The sequence below is a fragment of the Acomys russatus genome, chromosome 2, assembly GCF_903995435.1.
Source record: "Acomys russatus chromosome 2, mAcoRus1.1, whole genome shotgun sequence".
Classification (NCBI taxonomy): Eukaryota; Metazoa; Chordata; class Mammalia; order Rodentia; family Muridae; genus Acomys; species Acomys russatus.
In genome coordinates, this window is record NC_067138.1 from 73437107 (window position 1) to 73461426 (window position 24320).

The 24320-nt window shown below is 40.8% G+C and overlaps 1 protein-coding gene across 3 annotated transcripts in view; it reads right to left on the minus strand.

Annotated features, from left to right (window-relative positions):
- The window catches only part of Astn2 (astrotactin 2), a 985961-nt gene that overhangs the window by 188490 nt on the left and 773151 nt on the right, over positions 1 to 24320 (minus strand). For all 3 annotated transcript variants that reach the window (XM_051163215.1, XM_051163211.1, XM_051163209.1), the window contains one exon: positions 11837 to 12102. In XM_051163215.1, coding sequence (XP_051019172.1) covers positions 11837 to 12102 — 266 coding nt within the window. The remainder of the gene's footprint in view (positions 1 to 11836; positions 12103 to 24320) is intronic.

A 24320-nucleotide genomic window follows, 5' to 3' on the forward strand; every position in this document is an offset into this window, starting at 1 on the left:
GAATTTGATCCTTAGAATCCATGTTTTTTAAAAACTCTAGGCATGGTGATGTGCTTATAATCTCAGATCTGGGAGTGTAGAAACAGAAAAAGGTAACTAGAGCTTGCTATCTAGCCAGCCTAGCATACTTGTGAAGTTCCAGACAGATCCTTCTGTCAAAAGTAAAGAGATAGACAGTGTTGAGGAGTAACACTCAAGGTTATTCTCTGACCTCTAAGGTGAAATACACACATTCATGTACACATAACTCCACAGATACTACAGCCCCACCAACATGAGCGCACACGCGCACGCGCGCGCGCACACGCGCACACACACACACACACACACACACGCGCGTGCGCGCGCAATTTTGAATGAACTTTCTGAGTATGATAATCCAAAGATGCATTAAGGATACAGAAGTCTCGATAGCTCTTGCACTAACAGTAGTTCTGGCCTTTGAAATTCATGTCCAGGGTTGCTACAGGTTTCGCCTAATCTTCATATTAGTAACACCTCCCCATTGAGGTGGGGAACATAAGTAACACCTCCCCATTGAGCCAGATAAGTTCCCCATACAGCTTTCAGTCCCCATACTTAATACAGCATTCCAACTTACCCACAATGCAGCCTTCTAGACAAGCCTTTGACTGTTTTCTCATTTTCAATTGACAGTTTTCCACATTATACAGTTAGGTTTGGTCATTTTCATGTCGTCATATTCCCCTCCATTTTCTCTGCCACTGAAACCTTTCTTATCAACGAGTCCCACTACTGTCCTGACTCTCTTTCACCTACTGCAAGCGTAACTTATTAGGTCTGGCGAAATGGCTCAGTGGTTAAAGAGGATGCAGGCTCAATTTCCAGCACCCACATTGCAGCTCATAGCTGTCCCTGAGCTGCAGGAGATCTGACATCCATACACAGACACACATGCAGGAAAAGCACCGATGCACATAAAATTAAAAAAAAAATCATTAACAAAAGAGTGATATATGAAACATATAAGTTTTAGATTCAGGAATCTTGCTTTTAAATTCTTAACTTTCTTTTTAATTTTTGTTATTTTTTAAATTTTGTCTAGGTGTGTGTTGGATAGGTGGGAGTTCAGGTTCCTGTGAAGTTTTCATGACGGGTTCCGATCCCATGGAGCTGGAATGATAGGCAGTTGTAAGCCACTCAGCGGTGATGCTGGAGACCAAACACCGATCCCTTGTATGAGCAGTGCACATACTAAAACACTGAGCTTTCTGGCTAGACCAAATAATTAACTTTCAATTAGGAACTTGGGTTTGAATTTTCACCCTTAAATTCAATAGCTGTATAAACACAGAACATTTATTTAACCCTGAACTTTAGGCTTTTAAATTTTCAACTTGTGAAATTATCATAATAGTGTATTCTTTAAATGTTCTTGGTGGGGGGTAGTAAGGAAGCACATTTATTCATATAACATTTTTTTAAAGTACTAGATGCACATTTGAAGTTAATTATCAGTACTTCTTTTGCTATTCTCTTTGCTTATCACATATTATTTTATTGTATTTGTTTGTGTGTGTGACATTTACGACAGCACATGTGAGGAGGTCAGTGGACAACTTGCCAGGATCCATCCTGCAGTTCCCAGGTATGAAACTCGGGTCATCAGGTTTCATGACAAGGGCCTCCACCCACGGACTCATTGACACACTTCTCTACTTTCACTCCCAACATCTTTTTGTACAGATAATAATTTTGTAAAAATTTTATGTTAAAAACTAGAGAGTTGATGTTTTAGAAATTACCTAAAATAATGTTTTGGGGGGTTAATACTTAACTCTGTCACTGTAGCAGGAAATTAACAACAGATATGAATATGTTAATATAAACTTTGTTTGCAAAACATGGATTTGCCACATGGGAGGGGCATCGCCTTCCATTTCTGGTCCAGACTGTGTTTGGCATAATACAGACCTTGGTGTAGACTTCTGTGGTCTTAAATATTCTTATCTTCTAAATAGGAATAATAATAGTATTTCCAGGATAAGTTGTTAAATGGTTAAATAAGACAAAGAAGACCAGTGCTTAGAAGTGCTATGCAGACGGCTGAGTTGAAGGTACCTTGGAATGTTACGTTGAGGAATGTAGCGTGTGTGTAAGTAATCTGGAGCCATTTAAGATACTGGATCAACATAAAGGTATAACTATTAGACACACATATATAACATATACACAGACATGTGTATACATATATACATATATATATATATATACATAGTAAACACTACTAACTTCATCTTCAATAGACCTATCTTAAGCTCCTGCTAGACTTTCTAGACTTGCCTCTATCTATGTACCTTCAATTCCCCCAAATATTTTCCAGATGAACCCACTCAACATTTCTCACTGTCTTCTAATACATTTGGAATGCTTATTTCATTATTAAAAATAAATCATGCATTAATATAGCATATGCAAGTAATTAGAGCTGCCTATTTGTCTCCTGCTTCATCCACTAGACTGTGAGATGCTTGAAGTCACAGTCTACATCCTAATGTCTTTTCTGTCATATTTCCTACCACAATATCAGACACACAGTAAATACATTATATAAGAATGTGATAACAAGGCTGTAGTGATGGTGGTACAGTACTGTGACAGTGGTCATGGCAATGGCCATTGGAATAGTTATAGGGATGGTAGTGGTGGTACAGTGATGACAGTGCTGGTAACTGTGGTAAGGGCAGTGGTATTATGGATTGTGGTAGAATTAGTTGTGGTGGTGTCAACAGCACACTAATGCACACAAGTGATGATACCATAAGTCATGGCAGTCATTATTTAAGGCTGTGATAGTGATATTAGTGGTGATGATAATATTGATGATGGTGGCAATACAATAATCCTTCGTATGGTGGTAATTGTGGTCAAGGTATTATTTGAATTATTGTTGTGGAAAGGATCTTAGTGCAGTTATGTGTGATCAGTATTGTGACACTAATAGCAGTGGTGATAAGAGTAACGGTGATTATGTTTTGATGAGAGCAATGGTGGTGCTCAGTGATATAGTGATGGTTTTTATTCTTGTGATTGTGGTAGAGGTGGTGGTGGTAAAGTGATGGTAGCAGTAAAGGTAGCAGCCATTGTTGTAGAAATGGTGGTAGTTGTGGTACAGGGATGGTGGTGATAATAGTTGAAGTAGAAGAGACTTCATTAATTTCTTTTTAAATGTTAATCAAAGTCTTCTTCAAATTGAGCCAAGAAATGGAAATGAAGCAAATTAGTGTTCTTGGCAGTGTATAAAGATCTACAGGAAGGCCAAACAACCACAACAAGACCAAAATTACATGTGATATTTCCTAAGACAACATGAAAGCAAAAATGTTCCCAGCAGTGGAAGTGAATCACCAGACCTTAAGTATTTTACAAGTGGTCTCTTAATGACTCAACATGAGACCACTGATGGTAAAGTTATCTGTACCTACTTTGTAGATGAGGAACCCAAATTTTATAGAAACAAAGATATCTTTGATATCAGATGATTTGCCCACTTTGAAGTCAAACAAAGTGGGTAAGGTTACTCTTCATATCTAGGCCTCAGTTTTACTAGTTGTAAAATAAAGAGCTTGACATGTAAGATAAACAGGATAAGGTTTAATACATGTCAGTGAGCAAATGAGCTTCCACAGGGATGGGAAGCAGGATTATGGCATCTTTCTCTTTTCATTACTAAGTCTGAGAAGTAACATTGGCACTGCCTATGTGTGGGAAGTACAGTATAGGTGATTAGACTTTTCCTTCAACCTCAAAAGATTTCATTTTTGTTTGGTTTCAAAGTCAGTATGTGTTGTTTCCCAATTTTCTCCACTGCTCTAGAATGTCTTAAGTGTCTGTCATTTGTTATTCTACTAATGTTAAGGTAGCACTTCATTTTGGTTCTGACTTTAATTTCCCTAATGATTAATGGTGTTCAGAGCCTGTTATTATTCACCAGTCTTTTAGGAATAGTTATATATTGAAATATTTTGTTTTCTTAAATTTTTTGATTATGCATCTTATTCTGTTGCTTGTCATTTTGAGCTCCAGAAATTTCACAATATTTGGTACATGGCAATAAATAACAGCAGCTATTCTCCCATAACTTCATAGAGAAAACCATGATACTGGCATGCTTTCAGTGATTACAAGGAAAAATCACTAATGTGCCTTTAGGAAGAAAAAAATGCTATTTTCACTGCTGACATTGACATTTATAGCAAGAAATATGCGTAACATGGATTACAAGTACAACATACATTTGAAGTTACTAAAATAAACTTATTCAAATAAAACAGTAAAAATACAAGTTTTAGAAAGAAGAAATTAGATCTGACTTTATCCCAATACCAGAAGGAGCTCTGAAATAAAGGTAGCTTGTATTTCTTCATATTCAGATAGACAGAGACCATATCTAGACAATGTAAGTCAACTTGATGGCATGTAACAATGAAGGAGAGTGCCTAATTCAACTCCCTGGTGTTTTTATTGTCGACATTACCCAAATGAAACACCCAGCCCTGAAATGGATATTATAATTGTAACTCTAGGAATGAGTATAAGAAAGGTCACACCAAAGGTCTAATATCCAAAATATATAAAGAACTCAAGAAATTAAACACCACCAAACCGAATAACCCAATTGAGAAATGGGGCTTGGAACTAAACAGAGAATTCTCAACAGAGGAGTATCAAATGGCTGAGAAACACTTAAAGAAATGCTCAACCTCCTTAGTCATCAGGGAAATGCAAATCAAAACAACTCTGAGATTCCATCTTACACCCATCAGAATGGCTAAGATCAAAAACTCAAGCGACACCACATGCTGGCGAGGATGTGGGGAGAGAGGAACACTCCTTCATTGCTGGTGGGAATGCAAACTAGTACAGCCACTTTGGAAATCTATCTGGTGCTATCTCAGAAAAATGGGAATAGGGCTTCCTCAAGACCCAGCTATTCCACTCCTTGGAATATACCCAGAAGATGCTCCAGCACACAACAAGAAAATTTGCTCAACCATGTTCATAGCAGCCTTATTCATAATAGCCAGAACATGGAAACAGCCTAAGTGTCCCTCAGTAAAGAGTGGATAAAGAAACTGTGGTACATATACACTATGGAATACTACTCAGCTATTAAAAACAAGGAATTCTCGAAATTTGTGGATAAATGGATTGAGCTAGAAATGATCATAATGAGTGAGTTAACCCAGAAGCAGAAAGAATCAAATGGTATATACTCACTTATATCTGCATACTAGCCCAAGGGGCATGTCCCACGAAAGCCTTCACTTACCAGGAAACTGGGACAGAGGGGAGGGCATCCTATTGGGACTCTAAATGAGAGACGCATGGGAGAATAGCAAAATAAAAGGATCCAGAGGGTCCTAGAAATCTACAAGTTGAACAATATGATAGGCAGATTTGGGCCCAGGGGTCCTGCTCAAACTAAGGCACCGGCCAAGGACAATACAGGAGGTAAACTTTAAACCCCTTCCCAGATCTAGCCAATGGTCAGAATATTCTCCACAGTTGAGTGGAGAGTGTGATATGACTTTCTCACGTACTCTGGTGCCTCACATTTGACCATGTCCCCTGGAGGGGGAGACCTGGTGGCACTCAGAGGTAGGACAGCTGGTAGCCAAGAAGAGACTTGATACCCTATGAGAATATACAGGGGGAGGTAATCCCCCTCAGGAACAGTCATAGGAGAGGGGAATAACGGGAAAATGGGGGGGGGGGATGGGAGGATACAAGGGATGGGATAAACATCGAGATGTAACAAGAATAAATTAATAAAAAAAAAAATAAGTTTAAAAAAATAAATAAATAAATAAATAAATAAATAAAAGAAAGGTCACACAGTAAACGCCAGATGTAGGATTCAAATCCAGCTGTCTGGGTTTTCACTGTGACACTCCTGTGTCTTCCCCACTTGGAAATCTATTTCATCCACATGCTAAATTAGCAAGCACATGTAGGCTAATACATTTAAGTAGCAGTTGGGAAAAGGCAAGATCTGTGGCTTTGGGCTGTATAAAGGTCATTTAACAGGTGTCAGGAAGACAATTATGGATTAATCAAATTCTCCATCACAAATACACTCACTTTTAATTAACATTTTACTTGTTCAAAATCATAGCACAAAGTGTAACTCTTTTCCAGCTAAAGTAAAAGGCATCATCCCTTATAACATGTTCACTGGAATTGATCCAAAGAGACTCCAGCCACCCGCAGAGGTAGTGTCCAATAGTTCCCCCCAAAACATCCAGATCTTATTCTGGTTGACATTTGAATTAGAGGCCAGGATGTGCCCACAAAAATCAATTAAGTCACACTCCACTTGTAATTTCCTCAAGCAATGAGCTCCCCCCAACACAAAATATGAATCTGATTTGAACCCAACATTCAATTTCAGCACCAACAGAATCATCAGGTATTATCTAGAAAAGGAGCTACCAAAGGAAGTATAAAGTCATACTTGAGAGTCTTATAGAAAAAATACTAAAAGGTCAAGACCTAGAGCTGGAAGACATGGGTTCTGAATCATAGCAGGGCCCTTACAAGTCCTTTGTACTATATGACTTTTCTTTTTCCACCAAGAAACAGGAAGAGAGGTGGAGAGAATGAGGGAGGGTGAGAGAGAAACAGGGAGAGAGGGAGGGAGACAGAATGAGATGAAAATAATTTTATTCTGAGTTTCTGGCAAGAAACTTTTTCTTCATAGAAACCAATAATGTAGCTTCTGCACTATTCTGGGTTGGCTTAGACTCCTACCACCACTCCCTAACCATTGTCTAATTGTAAGTGATATTTACAGACTTTAGTTTATACATCTGTGAAGTGTGTTCTTATAGTACCTACTTCTAAGGGAATCACAAGAGGTGGCACCTCATGAGGCCTAGCATGTAGTGTAGGCCTTTTAGTGTTTTATCTACACAGGCACTCACAGATGGCAATCTCTTTATCAGCAATCAGAGATGGCAAAGAGAGGCAGAAGCTGTAGAAGGGGGGGAGGGGTGATAGAGGATTAAGGAAAAAGTGGAAAAACAAATGATGGGCAAAATGGGAATGAATACCATCCTCACATCAGCCTCCTTGGGTGACCATATTTCTCTCAGTCCAGATCATTTCCAGATAGGCAGTTGGGGGTCTTCCACATATTCTGACTACAAGCTGGGTCTCTTGAAAATGTGCGATGCAGCCAGGCATAATGGTGCACACTTTAATCCCAGCACTCAGATGTCAGAGGCATGCCTGTCTGTATGAGTTTGAGGTCATTCTGGTCTACAAAGTGAGTTCCAGGACAACCAAGGCTGATGCACAGAAAAAAAACCCTATCTCAAGAAACGAGAAGAAGAAGAAGAAGAAGAAGAAGAAGAAGAAGAAGAAGAAGAAGAAGAAGAAGAAGAAGAAGAAGAAAAGGAGGAGCAAGAGGTGGAGGAGGATAAGCAGGAAGAAAGAAAGACAGAAAAGAAAAGAACACAAAACAAAACAAAACCAAAGTATCTGATGACTCTTGGGTTACTATAATTTCAGAAAAGCTTAAATATGATTCAGGGAGGGAAAGAAAAAACTGAAGGAAACTAGTTGTAGTGACATTTCCTGCAGGGATCTCTAAGAGGAAAAAATATGGAGCCAAGAATACTGCAGCCATGCTTGCCTATTTATACCTCACTTCTTCAAGGTTCACTGCTATTCTAGAACCAAATTCTTCATCTCTATAGCTGTTCCAACCAGGCCTGATCTCGCCAGAGCACTGCTTACGGAAAGCTATTAGTTTTGATACCAGCCACATTTGGCTCCTAAAATAAAACATATTTGTCCATTCTTCACGTATTTTCAAGACCTGGACCTCAAATCTGGAGTGCCCTTGTGTGCTAACTCCACCATCAAGCCCAGTTCTCCATGTTCCATTTATGCAGCAAGTCACAGGGACTTGGTTTAAATGTCACTTCATCAGCAAAGGCTTCTCAGATCCCACAAAGCTCCTCAGCAGGCACTTTAAATTCACCAGCCCAGACTTGCCCCTGGTGCTTTGTATAATCTGACATCAGTATATGTGACTACCTCATGAAAATCTGCCTTCTCCACAAGTCTATTGATTCCATAAACTTTGAGGAAAAATGAGTGTTGTTCACTGTTACAATTCTTACAGAACATATATGAGAAGCTTGATTAGATTCCCAGCATTGGAGAAGAAGGAGACCACATCTATTTTCCTACCATTTCCTTTTCATAGTACTGGCATAAACAGTATATTTTTTAAATTACTGATTTAATGAATGAATAACTAGTTCTTTCAGCTTATCAGGTCTCATACAAGGAACACAGTGACATCTAGTGACCACTTTCCCAAACTTGGGATTCTCTAGTGTACCTTGAATTGATGATAGAATACTTTACTATATGTTCAAAATATTGAGCATTTCAACAATGCTAAGCCAAACTAACATAAAATCCAGACACAGATTCTTGCTCTAGAGCCAAAAAGCAAAGATCTATCAATATCCCAAATCCACACATGCTAAGAACATGCTGCAAAGGTTACACAGCTTAGCTTGTGCTATACCACACTGCAGATGAAGAAAGCCTGACCTACAGAGGCATCCATTTGGGGCCAGATAGGTATTCACAGAGCAGTAAATGAGAAACCCATGGCTTTGCTTGTAAAGTCTTAGAGAGACAGTCCTGCATAGCCATGAGGGTGCTGACACGATACTCATTAGATCACCTGTGTTGTTCATCAGACCCTGGAAGCACTTCTTCACAGGTTTCCTGTCTTATAATATGCAATCTACAGCCAGAATACTATAGGAGGAAGTGTATAGAAATATCTGTATTGTTTTATTGTTGGTGTCGGGTAGTGTAGCAGTTGCTTTTCTATTGCTGTAAAAAAAAAAAAAAAAAAAAAAAACAATAAAGAAAACAAAAACTCACCATGACCAAGGCAGCATATAAAAGAAAGCATTTAGTTGGACTTACAGTTTCAATGTTAGAGTACATACTAGCATAGCAAAGACTTGGCAGCAGAAAGAGCTAAGAGCAGGAGGCAAAGTGAGCACACTGGGAATGGCACAAGTCATTTGAAACCTCAAGTCTAGCTTCCCTCCGCCAACATACTTCCTCCAGCAAGGCCACACCTCTTAAACCTCCTCAGATAGCCATTAACTGAGAACCAAGCATTCAAACACCTAAGCCTTATGGGGAAGAACTCACTCATATACCCACAGTTAGTTGGATGGTCCTCAGGGCACCCACAGCATTAGACTACACATGATCTGTGATGCTTGGACATAAACTCGAGATCATTCAAATGTCATATAAGGATGCATTTGCTTGTTCTGTTACATAATATACAAATCAGTTTTAATGTCAAAATAAACACCCACAAATCTACCTATTAAAACACAAGTTATGAATTTAACCGAAAACATGTAATATCTGTTCTCTTGTGCCACTTCAAGGCTTCACTGACTCAGAAGTATCATCATGACTATGCTTGCTACTTTTTGTTTGTTTTCTTTTGTGTACACTCACCATGTTTTATTTAATCATAAAAGGCAGTACATTTGCGTTGATGGCATGTATGTGTGCTTTCATTTACAAAAGGAAAAAGGGTAGTGGGCTATATAAAAAAAATCTATCTTTGCAACATATTTTCTTTACGTCATATGATGTTCATTCATGTAAGATTGATAAACTTCACTGTGGTTGATTACTTTGGGGAGCCTTAGTGTCTACTTCATGAAGCCCACCACCATTGGTAGTAACGTGAGGTGTTTATACAAGGATCAATCTCTAACACAAATCTAATGCTACAACTTCCTGCTGTTCCTATATCTCTACTACCATGTTGCCCTAAAATTACGTCCCAAATTTCTACCTCACATCATTCCAAATGATCACACTTCTTCTACCCACTTTGAGAGATCATCTGGATCTTGATCTCTCTTTTCTCTTGGCTTTAACCAGGAAAAGTGTTTTCTGAAGCATGTGTAGAACTTGCATCAGCTCCCTGATGCTCTGCCCATGTTCTCACTCGCATCTCTTCTCTGCCCTCTAAAAAGCCCTATGTGAATCCATGTTACCTTATACCTATTATCCTGGTACAGTGCTGCGGGAGAGGCACAGACACCACAGACTCAGTCCTTGGTCTACTGAGGATGGATGGGGACTAAGTAGAATATGCTTCCACTGCATTCATTTTCCTCGTTGATGTATGATAACTATCAATATTCCTGATTTTATCGGACTGTGGTCCCTGAAATGCTGTATTTTATTTTATTTTTTTAATATACATTTTTCAAAGATTTATTTATGTATTACATATACAGTGTTCTGCTTGCATGTACACCTCCACATCGGGAGAGTGCACCAGATCTCACTGTAGATGGTTGTGAGCCACTATTTGGTTGCTGGGAATTGAACTCAGGACCTTTGGAAGAGCAGACAGTGCTCTTAACCTCTGAGCCATGCTGTATTTTAAAACAAATGTTCAGTTCATTAACTAACATATCAGATGGGCTCAACAATTACATGACTAGAGGACCACCCCTTGGGAAGCTGAGACTTTCTCTAAGATAGTAGGTTCCACTTATACTAGAGTCAGGCAAACTTAGTGTCCCTATACTGAGATGATGCACTTTTACATTCCCAAATTCCCTTTCCCAGCACAGAAGCTTACATAGCCATTGCCACTCAGGCTGTGTAATCCGGCCTGTTCTCCTGAAGTATCCAAAGATGCACGGCTTTCCCTTTTCTTTTTCCATCTCTTTTTCTAAGCCTGCTTTTCCTAATGCTTTGGCCTTTGCTCTTTCTCTAAAGCTCTTCTCCCCACCATACAGCTGCCACCATTTGGATGACCCCATGATAGCTCAACTCAAATAACATGTTCTTTTTTCCCCTCCTTTTCACTCTCTTCTTCTGGGAACCTGCTGAGATGTACATCTTGTCAGCTCTTGAATTCAAAACCCCAACAAATTGTCCTTGACCTTTAAAAAAAAGTGTCCTATGGAAATAAGTTTGTAAATCAATGAAACAAATAAGTCATATGACATTTCTCAAGTCCTGATACACTGTAGTTTAAAAAGCAAGAGGAACAAAGGGCAGAATGATCAAGCATGTAAGTTCTAGTGGGGAAAATTTTGAGAAAAACACAACATCTATAAAGTTTCCTCTGCAGTATTAATCATGTAGAACTGCTATTATGTAACTAAAAAAGGTCAAATATCAGCAATTTTATATGGATAAATATTTTTAAGTAGATTGTAGATTTCAAAGTAATGAGTTGAGCATTGCTAGGTTTTTACCAAACCCATGCATTCTTCCTGTAGACTCTCCAGCTTAAAAAAAACAAACACGCACATTCTCTGACACAGGTGTAGACAATGACAGAATTCCTTCCATTAATGAGGCTGTAATTGGCATGTGCTGCTTCACATCCTGGCCCATGGAAAGCTTTGAGAATCAACCACGAAGTTCTATTTTCTTCCACGGTGACCTTGACAACGTCAGAATAATGGTACAAAAGTATACTAGGCTAGGTCCCTGAATCACCTATCAGACAAAAGCCACCTATTAAGAAAAAAACAACTATTTTAGATTCTGTGGGAATAAAGTGATGCTGTCCACTGTGTTGGGACACTGAGATTGAGGGATTAATAGTGTCATAAAGCTATGTTCATACTTAGGATACAACAGTGAATCAATAAATGGCAGAAAGCCTATGGTGCTGTTATTGACGAGGAGGACAATCCTTATGGACAAAGGGTCCATAAGGGCAGGAGCCGGGAGAGTTGGTCAGGTCTTAATTTACATCTGGGCCAGATAAGCTCACCTCCTTCGTGCCATTGTCTTGGATGAGGGTGTAAAGTGGTACCACACGGTTAATCTCCAGCAGCACCGGTGTTGGACTCAGCTGCTCTTTGCCTGGCCGGCGGCAAAGGTGACATGTAGATGGACAGCGGCCCTTCTCCTCGCATCGAATCTCCACACCTGAGATGAGCTGGTCATCTGATAGCATTTGGGCTGTTAGTAGACCAGAGAGGTAGGTGATGAAGGGCATGGATTTGAGTTCCTTCTTGCTGCCCAGTTCCGTGGTCTCTAGAGAGTTATAAAAATAAGCAGAAGCATAGGTTAATCCAATGTTGTCTAAATGCCTAAATTTAATGAGAAACTGGTACCTGTTGGAAAGGAAAAAGATAATAAGGTGGCTTGTTCATCATGCCTTGGAAAAACCACTGGCCTAAGGGTTAAGGGAACAGCATGATGTCTTACCCTACTATTTATACTAGATATCTGTTGCTTTGTGTAGCCTTCTCTATCCACATGTTAAATTTGTAGGTTGCACAAAATGATTCTACAAACAAGATGTAAATACTCAGAGATATTTTTCCTGACCAGAAATTCTCTTCTGTCTATCATCAACTTACATAAATTATACCCTTCTTTTAAGTTTGTGCTCCAGTTTTATATTTTCCATAAAACAATATAATGAGAGAAGCATGAACATTGGGTCAAGCCAATTTTGGTTTAAATAACAGTTCTGCTTGCTAAAACTTCTGCAGCTTTGGGGGGAAAATTCACTTATAATGTTCAGGCATTTGGATCACTACTTGTTTGAAATTGGGGTTAATAAACCAATATAATCAGACATAAATGGCAAATGAGATAGGAGGAAGAACTGTCTGGAATGGATATTATTTTTCCTCTTCTGATGCTTACCTGTTCCACTGGGAAAACTTCCTTTCCTTCCCATTTTGTCATGTGCTCCCGGGGATAGAGTCTGAGCACCCCCCCCCATTACTGTGCTTCATATTTTGGTCTATATACTTAGTAGGTCCTGTCTCTGTGTCTTTGCTCACCATGTCGCCTCTGAAAGCTTTTACAGCCATTAATGTTCTAATGTAATCTGCCTCAAGAAGCTTTTCTTTTTCTTTTTTTTTTTATTTTGTATTAATTTATTCTTGTTACATCTCAATGTTACCCCATCCCTTGTATCCTCCCATTCTTCCCTCCCTCCCATTTTCCCCTTATTCCCCTCCCCTATGACTGCTCAACCTCCTTAGTCATCAGGGAAATGCAAATCAAAACAACTCTGAGATTCCATCTTACACCCATCAGAATGGCTAAGATCAAAAATTCAAGCGACACCACATGCTGGCAAGGATGTGGAGAGAGAGGAACACTCCTTCATTGCTGGTGGGAATGCAAACTAGTACAGCCACTTTGGAAATCTATCTGGTGCTATCTCAGAAAACTGGGAATAGGGCTTCCTCAAGACCCAGCTATTCCAATTCTTGGAATATACCCAGAAGATGCTCCAGCTCACAACAAGAAAATTTGCTGAACCATGTTCATAGCAGCCTTATTCATAATAGCCAGAACATGGAAACAGCCTAAGTGTCCCTCAGTAGAAGAGTGGATAAAGAAACTGTGGTACATATACACTAAGAAGCTTTTCTTTATTGTCTCAGCTGATCAACTCCTTTGGGGGAAATCTTACTGTATTTTATTTTATTTTTTTACTTTCATGTTCTCTGACTTTGAAACCCTATTACCAACTTTTGATGAGTTGGGCCCTTCCTTGTCCATGTCCACTTTGGGTATGGACATGATGCTGCATTTATGCTTTGTACTCATAAAGAGAGCTTATGAAACTCAATGGAGAAAAATACATTCATGATCCAATTCAGAGATTTTGATGAATTATTGAAATCATAGGGAGCAGGTAATCAAGATGTCTCATGTGTAATAGCACTTGGCCCACAAACCCGGAATCTTGACTTCCATCCTAGGAATCCACATAAAAGTGGAAGGAGAGAAGAACTTCCACAAAGTTGTCATCCAGCCTCAACATACACGTCATACACAGGCAAACACACTATACCTAATAAAAGTAACAGGAGCTGTAGAGATGGATCGTTGGTTGAGAGCTCTTGCTGCTCCTGGGGGAGGGTAAAGATTCAGTTCCTAGTACCCACACAGTGGCTCACAGCCACCTGTGGCTCCCGTTTCAGTGAATGCCAAGCCCTCTTGTGGTTTTTATGGGTACTAGGCACATGTGTGGTATACACGCATACTTGCATACCATGCAAACCAACACTCATACACATTAAAAGTAAATTAAAAAATTCTAGGGAGCACCCCAGTAACTATGTTCCTGGGACAGGAGTTAGTTTAGTACACAGGAGCTAATTCCTACCAACTTCTCAGCTTCAAATATAGCAGTTCCACTTTTATTATTTTAGTAATGGAATAGATCTTATACTAGAGAGAGAGAAAGAGACTGACAGACTGAGACTGAGAGACTTGGTGTCGTACCAAATATTCCAAGATACACAGTAGTTGAATAGGACCAGAGGGTGACATTATACACTATGTGGATAGTGACCTCAAAAATGTGCAATGCACAATTTAAGTGCCAAGACAGAGGAACTCTACACTAAGGGACAGAACACAGTCTAGATGGCACCTTCCACCAAGCTTGGAGAAAGAAAAAAAAAAATGCAAAAAAGGGGAATCCATACCTCAGTGGCTGTGAGGGCCCTAAGCAGTAAGGTCAGAAGGAAAAGTAAGAGTTTTCTCCTCTCCCTGCTCTGGCTTGCAGTGGCATGCAGCTGATCTGGAAACGGGCTTGCCAATTAGAAATACAAATAAACTCAGCCTTCATTCATTATTCTCTCTGCCCTCAGGTCTGGGATCTGGGCTCCACCTTTTCTGTCTGGCTGTCAGCAAATGCATATGAGCCTCAGATCAAAGGCTCTGGGGGAGGAAGAAGGAGAATTCCAGCTAACCAATCCTTCAGAGGGATTAAAGAAGGGTAGTTACTAAGATAAACAAAACAGGGCTGTGAAAAAGGCATCCCGGCAGCTGAGATTCTGAAAGAGTATTATATGTAAGCATGAGAAGAACATGGAAGAGAGCAATCATTTGGGTAGATGACCAGGAAGAAAATCAAACAGTAAGGATACTACAAATCAGTTCACATTCTGCCCCAGAAGTTAAAAAAACAAATAAACAAACAAAACCCCTATGGCTCATGAAGCAAAGTCATCCCACTTCCTGCTTTTGTAAATAAAGTGTTAGTGGAAAATAGATATTCCCATTCATTTCCGTCTTATACGTGATCACAATGGCAGAACTGAGTGGTTAAGGATTCTATGTCTCACAAAGGCTAAAACTGTGCTCTGTCTCTTTACAGAGAATTGTCAGCAACTCCTGTGTGCAACTCCAGTGTACAGAGTGGGACTTTGCATTTCAAATTCATGGGATGTAGCTATTAAATGATGAAGGATTAGGTAAAAATGTAAAACATTGCACACAGATAGTCAATATATTTGAATCCTGACTTTTCAAAGAGCAAAACTGTGGGGCACTACGTCCAAAATCAAGATACAACAAAAATAGACATTCATTAGAATCTCTCTCCAAATATAATCTTCCTATTATAAACTAGGCAGATAGGCGTCTCATGAAGGAAAATGACCTTCCAAGACCAAACAATGAGTTAATGACCAATTAATCATCTGAATTACTGTTGTCTTCTATTTACTTGTCTAGTTTTTACAAGTTGGAGGAGGAAGCCCAGCGATAGTAGTATTTCAGTTAAGTTTGCTTGCTTGCTTTTAAGGCAGAAAGTCTCTGATTTGAAGTATGGCTTTGAACTCAGTATCCTCTGACTCTGGTTCGCACATGTTGGAAATAGCTCTCCCGTGACACCACTCTTGGCTAGGTGTCTTAAATATTACAACATAGAAATCATCTCCCTAATACTACCTTATCATATGCACATAATATAATTTCTTTTAATCTGCTACTTGGTGCTGAGGATTTTTTTTTAATCCCCTGATCAAACAAACATACCTAGGCATCCTGTTAAAGATATAATTATCCACCATACTAATCAAATAATCAATAGTCTTTGGTGCTCTGCTCTGATCAATAAATCTTTTGCTTTTTCCATTCATCATCCCCATAAGTGGTTTTAAAAGGTAAGAACTCAGGCTAAAAACAGCAAGACAGCAGCAGTGTAGAATTCACAGATGACCCAAAGGACTGGCTTTGCAAAAGGAAGTTGCGAGCCGGGTGTGGTGGCGCACGCCTTTAATCACAGCACTCGGGAGGCAGAGGCAGGCGGATCGCTGTGAGTTTGAGGCCAGCCTGGTCTACAAAGTGAGTCCAGGATGGCCAAGGCTACACAGAGAAACCCTGTCTCGAAAAATCAAAAAAAAAAAAAGGAAGTTGCTTGGCAGTCATTTGGTCCAATATTCTTCCTTTTAACAACTAAGGAAATGGAAAACGAAATAGGAAAAGAGAGCCACCTTTAGGGCCAATCCATATTTTTTTTTTAACAATGATTCTTTTCTCTCAGGTTGTGTCATGCCTAAGTTATGATCTAGATGAAAATTACAGCAGAGAAGACCATTAGCCATTTCATTAATTATGCCTCTGTAGACATAACCATTGTAAAAGCTAAATTTCTGATCCAACCCCACCCTGTGGCTAAAGTCATCTTTCCAAAAGGCAAACCATGTAGCTGTCTCCTACTTTTAAGCTCCTCTGTGATGCTCTCCCTACTCTTAAGATAGACTCTTAGGGTAGGCATACAGTGTGAGGTCTAGACAAGCCACTGTTTGTCTAGTCTATTCTTTCACTGCCCCACCTCAGTCTCCTTTTATCAGCTACAATGACCTTCAAATTCATTGCATACCCCCTGGGTTCTTCTCTCTGTCCAGGCCCATGCTCATGTGTCTTTCTACAACATCTTCCTTCCATCTCATCTCGAGTGGTTGATTTCTCCTGGCTGACTTCTATCATGACCCACATCTTAGTTCAAATAGTAATTCCTCAGAAAAACTCCAGGAACTTCCTATATCATTAATGTATATTAATATTTCTTATTACAAATCCTCATAGCTCCCTGATTTCTGTATCCTCTGTGTCAAAAATATAAAGTCCATTAAGGAAAAGGCAATCAGTTTTTGCTCATGTCCAGATCCACCTTACACAGTTCATGATCTATGATGTTAAAACCATCCCCTGCCCCAGGTCCAAAAGCCCTTCCTCATACTAAGCAAGCACTCTAACACTGAACTATACTTCAAAAACTCTTTCAGTTTTGTGTTTGTTTGTTTGTTTTTGAGACCAGTTTCTCTGTGTAGCCCTGGCTGTTCTGAAACTCACTCTGTAGACCAGGCCAACCTTGAACTGAGAAATCCACCTGAGTCTGTCTCCAAAGTGCTGGGATTAAAGGTGTGAACCACCACCACCACTGAGCTTTTTTTTCCCTTAAGCAATCATTGTCATTTTGTTTAGAGTTTCGGTCTCACAATTTGCACTGAGTTTATGATCCAGGAAGGCCTAAAAATACAATCCGGCTACATTCGATTTCCAAGTACTTGAGACTATTGGATCTTCCCACTAGGCCTGGCTTCAAAAATAATTTTAATAAATGTTTGTTGCATGTAGACTCTCCGAGCACCAATGAATATAAAACCCAAGATTTGGGGTCAGAAGTATGAGAAGCAATCAAGAATTCCAAGGGAGATATGACCTCTTCACAAAGTAAGATTTACCTTTTCAAAGGAAAGTCAACAGATAGAGCAGTTGATTAATTTTCTATGTGTTTTCACCTCCTCTAGGTTGGCACTGAGAAGATGGGAGAGCTGAGTTGAAACAGGCTGTCTGTCTTCCACAGGAAAAGGATAAACAGCATTTACACATTTCCCATCCCTCTGAACAATGCTTCCAAAATAGGATCATGTCTGGTTTCAAGCCCCAGTTCAGTTCCAATGACACTACAACCCATTCATTTGAGAACCTGCCAAATGAACTCTCTTTTTTCTCCTCCCAAATTCCTGCTGGGTATTATTTTGTTGCCACAAAAAAAAAAAAAAAAAAAAAAAGAAAGAAAAAGAAAAAGAAAAAGAAAAAGAAAAGGCTTAGTTGAAGTGACAACTCCTTGTTGGGAGAGCAGCCAGAGCTCTTCAGCAGGAGGTGGTGGCACCATTTGCCCTCATCCAGAAACCAAAACAAAAGCATCAGACTAAGGGCTTCTGGGAAAGCCAGAGCCACGCGGGTGTCTGTTCAGTATTCAGCTATGGTATGGTGCAGGATGCCGCCTCCCTGGTCAGACAGGCTTTGCTTTGGCAGTAGGCTCCCACTTGAAGCATTTAAAGACTCCATGGGGATGACAAGGGCTCAAATTAGAAACATGAAGGGAGGAGAGGAAAGGCTGAGGCTTTTACATATAAAGAGTGCCCTTTCTTACATGAGTGGTCTCCCAGGGATTAATGAAATGAAATCATCTCTTAGGAGGAATTATTGTGTCCTGTTGGAGGGAAGCCGTTTAGTCCGAGGCCTGAGCCACACAGAAGTCTGAAATAAAGGGAAATGCCCATCCAAATGTTGTCATTGAGTTCTACTTGGCTTTGGCATTCATTATGAACTTTTCAGCCTAACTCAGCCCGTGGTCCTCAGTGTGTCCTTTATACATGCCCATATATGACTCACAGACTGTGTGAGGATTAAATGAGGTGCCTGGCACAGGCTACTCAATCAATATGAGCTGATGTTGTTTGCTGCTGCTACAGTTGCTATAATTAAATTGTTGCTGTTGTAACAGGATGTTAAAATTGTAATTTCTAGTGATGCATCAAGACATAACAGAGGTGGGGTCTCAGCATCAAGCCCGTGGACACAGAACTTCAAAATGAAATGAATTCTAACTCATTTCATAACTCTGGAAATCTCATCCAGAACAACAAAAACAAAACAAATCAAATAAACAAAAACAAAAAGAGCCCAGGGAGTATAAAGGAAAGATTCTTGGAGATACTGCTTAGAGTCTCCTGCATCCTAGGAGGGACATACAGAGCAGTTTGTCATCTGACTCCACATTCTGTTAAGGGTCTTTGAGAGTGCTACTTAGAGAACTTGGTACCTGTTGTTAGAAACTAAGAAAGAGAGTTGGTCAGGGTCTACCTTCACCAGCAAAAATGCTAATGGCCTGTCTTAGAAGAGCAGAAAGTACTCAAAGTGACAGGCACAGACATCCAAGGATACAGAAAGAGAACTGTTTGTGTTTTCCACAGACAAAGGGAAGATACAGTATCGAAGCTTTTTGAAATCTACCCAAGGTTCCTTAACAGTGAGTGTCCATGGAGTGAACTACCAGAAAACCAGTAAGTAAGGTGGGTCCGCATCAACCAGCAGAAGAGAAATCATGATGTTCCCGGTCTTCAGAGAAATCTTTAGCATTGGGCATCACAGCAGAGACACTTACTCAGGAGAAAGGGAAAGCTTGAAAAATATGTTGGAACTGGAAAGGGTGGAGTACAACAAAGTCTGACTGACTATCCCCACCCTTAGCATTCTCTTCTTCTGCTTTGATAATGGAGGTAGAAGAGAAAGAAGCCCAAGGTAGAGAATTTCAGCACAGGCCACCAGAGCCCCCACTAAATGCCACCACTGAGAAGGACAAGGAGATGTTATATTGTATAAATGTACTTGAAAGCATGTCCATAGTACTGTTTTACAAGTGCTAACAGAGTAGACATGATTTTAAATGATTTGTGTCTATTGTGAAAGATATTATTCTAATGAATATATTAAAAGAAGTATGAAAGAAACACATGAATGGTATATACTCACTTATAAGTGGATATTAGCCCAACATAGAAGTCCTCTGAGAAACTTCACCCAGCAGGTGTTCAGGACAGATACTGGGTCTTGAGGCCAGACCTTGGGCAGTGAGCTGAGAATTGTATGGCAGAGTCAGGGGTGGTGGAAGGTCCTGAAGGGGTCAGGGCTCCACAGGGAGATCACCAAGCCTAGCAGGTCTGGACCCAGGGGGCCTGCACAGACTGATGCATCAACCAAGGACAATGCATGCCGAGTACCTAAACCCATGTTCAGCTGTAGCTCATTCTCCATGTATATGGAGAGTGGGGGAAGAGAGGAGACTGCCTCTGACATGAACTCTGGTGCCTGAGATTTGATCGCTGGCCCTTGATGGGCCAGCCTTGTGGGCACACAGAGAACGGGGATGCAAGCTGTCCTGATGAGACTTGATGGACTACGATCAGATAGTGGGGAAGGAGTGCCCCCTCATAGTCAAAGGTATAGGGCAGAAGAGGTAGGGAGGGTGGGCACTGGAAGATAAGAACAAGCTGATAACAATTGGGATATAATGTGAATTAATGATAATAAATAAATAAATTTCATGTGTGAACTGACACACACCCACATTTATAGATTGTAGTTGACTCTTTTCGATTTCTACTGTCAATAGAAACACCAATTTTGACAGTACTAATCACACTTGTAATTTTAGCTAATGCCCTAATTAAATAAATATCTGCCATACTTCTCAACCAGTTTGCTCCACAAGAACAAGGACCATGGCCAGTTTTAATGAACTTTTATATTCTCTGCACAAAAATGTGTTGTTTGTATCATTATCACAGTCTGAATGCAAATATCTGAATGAATGAATGAAGGAGTGAGTGAATGTGTACATATGACTGCCCTTCCTTTAATGCTCCTAATTATATTGTAATATGTTAGACTCTAAACATAATATCTCTGCTTTTTATCCAGGCCAAAGGCAACAAGTCTCAACTGTGTTTTTCTGATGTCCACTAACAAAGGTGAAGTAGTTTGCACAAGGCCATATAACTGGTAAAGGGTCTAGCTATTTCTAACCCACACTACTCTCTTTTCATTTTATATATATATATAATTTCCTTTTGGAAAAATTCTTGGTACAAATTTTCATTCCTGCCTGAGTTCTGCTTGATTCTTCTCTGTCTCACGCACATGTATGTTTTCTACGCTTGTCACTCGCAGGTAATACACCCAACCTTTCCCATAAGTTTCATGAGCTGGTACATTTTCATGAGTAGAAGGAATTTTACCAGTCACCTGGTCTGAAATTCCATCTAATCTCCTATTTACTATGAAATCACCCTGAGCTCAGAAATTCTCTCTGAGACACTTCTAACAACAAGACACTTCCTCAGTCTGACAGGTTCTTCATGGATAAGCCTGTTAAATCCTGGCTAGGATATCAAATGGGCGAATTCTCATCCTAAGCATCAGATGCCTAGCAGTATCCAAGCCTGCCTCCTGCTCAACATGCTAAAGTGAACCAACTAGCCAGATGGATGAAATCCACATCACAGAGACTATCAAACACTGTGGAGTGGGTCCTCATAAAGTGTGTATGGGAGCTTCATGCTGTGTGTGCATGCTCATTTGGGACAGAGACAGATGACAATGCAGAGTCTGCAAACAAGAAGGTAGGTTTACAAAGTAGACACACAAAAGATCCCCTAATCTAAACTCCTTGACAGCTTTTCACTACACACACAGGTAGTAAAGCAGCCACAACAAAATGGCTTGCCTGAATTTGAATCCCTGGTCCTGTTTTCTAGTCTGACTACTACTACTACTATTATTATTATTATTATTATTATTATTATTATTATTATTATTATTATTATTATTATTATTATTATTTATCTGACGGATTGATGGGAAACATAATTCAAGGAAGAATGTCCAGGCCAAGTGTATCAAAAGCATTATCAAAACTCATTTAATCTGGCCCTTCTTGGACTCCATCCACCACTTTTTACTTCTGAAGCAAATGTGAATCTCTAAGTCTTTTCATGACACACGCTTGGTGCTATAGCAATGAGAACCTGCTCTTAAACTGCTTTCTTTCTTCCAATGAGTAGATCAGGCAAGGACTGAGCACAGTTCCACAGCCATTGAGTCTGACTACTTAATTTCAAATCACTGGCAAGTCATTTCACCTGAGGAAAACAGAGATTCTAACTCCTCATTCAAGTGTTCTGAAAGCCAGATGAGAAAAGCTCATACCTACGACCTTCTATGATCCTAGTATCCAGTAAAATTAGCAGTTGTTGCCTTCTTTTACAGGCAAATCCTGGAAGAGGGCACCTGTCTTCAAGAGAAAGTGTTTTCTTCTGAGGAAGGTCATACTCTGTGTGGGCACTGCCCAGCAGCTCACTGGGGGTTAATGTTTTGGCCAGAGACAGGACCCAGTCAACATCTGCTCCAAATATTCATTTCTGCCTCTTGAGACAAAGTAGATTGTCACTAGACAAAGAAGGCTGAGAACTAGGCCAAGTGTGATCTCCTGCTGCCCTCTAGTGTCTGCTTAAGATGTTTGCTCCTGGGAACAACTGCTTTTGCCCATAGAGAGACTATGATTACATGGTGCAGAGCAGCTTGCTGGGCACTTAGAGGAGCAGAGAAAAAGACAGACAAGTCTGTGACTCAAGGGAGCTTGAGTAAATGCTACTGCAGTAACTAACAGTTTAGAATGTCATTTCTTTAGAAGACCCATAGAGTACCAAGTATGGAGGTAGGTACCATGGGGTGAGACTAAAAACATCAATCTGCCTCAACACTGTGGTTCGCAAGTATAGGCATTCGAGGATATATGCTGGGAAGGAAAATACAGAGATGGGAAGAAATTAGAGATACAGAAGAGATCAAGGATAACAGGGAAAGAAAGTCCCCAATGACAGGGCAAAGGATATGCTAAAAAGCTGTTCTCAGATTACTTAAAACTAAGCCATGTGATCAGAGCTTCACTTAGTCTCATCTCTCCTTGCCAGGCTGCTGTCCATGGGACTGAATTCAAGTAGAGGAGTACCATCACCTACTTACATATAAAACGTCACTGACTTCAGTGACATGGAGATCGTCATAGTACCCCAAGGCAGAGCTGATGGGAGTAGAGGTTAAAAGTAACCTAAGGAGGCATCCAGGGACCTGTTGACTGCCATTCCATGTGGCCAACCGGAAGATGCCAGAGACCTGTCTGCTGCTGCACAGCTCAGGCAAGCCTTAGACACACAAAGGCCCACCTGCTGCCATGCCACAGGTACTAGAGGGGGAAGACTTCCATAGACCTGCCTGCTGTCATGCCACATGGGCAAGATATAGATACCTTAAGACCTGCTTGCTGCCACACCAAGCTGTATGAACAGAGAGGATCACCCAGAGACTGTCTGGTCATGAGGTCCACCTGCAGCTGGAGCCACTACAAAATGCAAGTGAGTGGAGGACAGATGAGAGAGAGAGAGAAGAACAGTTTAAGCATTGTGAAGGAAGATGAAACTATAGACACAAGGGAGGGGAGCTGTGCTGCTGCGGAGGGCCTTTTCTGTGTCCATCGTTATACAGTGGCAGAGGTCAGTGTGATGTCAGTGGCTCATATTACCACAAGAGAATGTGGGGGCTTTCCTGGTTTGAGCAATAGCCTGGAACAACATCGATGGCCAGGGACTGTACAGACCAGGCTGTCCCTCACTGTTAGTGGCATTCTGGAAGTCTGATCCCACCTATCACTGGTGGCAGCACTCAGGAGAATAGGCCCTGGGCTTCACCTGGGAGGCATAGTGGAGCTGGCCCTGGTGGCAGTAGCACAAGTGACCTGCCCCAGAACATAAGTGTAAGAGAGCTGACTCTGCCACTCATCTGCAACGAGGTGGTGTGGGTATGGAAGGGATACAAACACATAAACTACCACCACTGCCACCCAGTGCACCTCTAGCTGTCCAGTTGTCAGGGGGAACTGACCCTGCCCCCTTGCCACCTGTAGCACTTGTCAGTATGGGCCCTGTATCTCACCTAAAAGGCATAGTAGAGCTGGTGGTGGTTGTGGGGACACAGTGAGCCAGCCCCATGGGTGTGAGCTCAGGAGACTTGCTCCCATCCCCTATCCCCCTCCCACCCTTGTCATAAGAGTAAGAGAGCTGGCCTGCCCCTGACTGGCAAGAGAATAGGCCCTGCACAGTAGAGCTGTGCCCACCACAGTGGAGGCGGCATGAGTGAGCCAGGCTTGAGGACTTAAGAGCAGGATGGGGAACCAGAAGGACCCAGAGGGTCCTAGAAACCTACAAGAAGAACATTGTGATAGTTGGATCATGGTGCAGGGGTGTCTGCTCAAACTATTGCACTAACCAAGGACAATACAATAGTAAACATAGAACCCCTACTCTGATCTACCCAATGGTCAGGACGTTCTCCACAGTTATGTGGAGAGTGGAGACTGACTTTCACATGAACTCTGGTGCTCCATATTTGACCACCTCCCCTTGGTGGCACTCAAAGAAAGAATAAGCAGGCTACCAAGATGAGACTTGATAGCCTATGACCATATAGTGGGAGAGGAGGTCCCCCTCAGTCATAGGTCTAGGGGAGGAGAATAGAGTGAAAGTGAGAGGGAGGGAGGAATGGGAGGATAGAAGTGATAGGATAACAATTGAGTTGTAATCTGA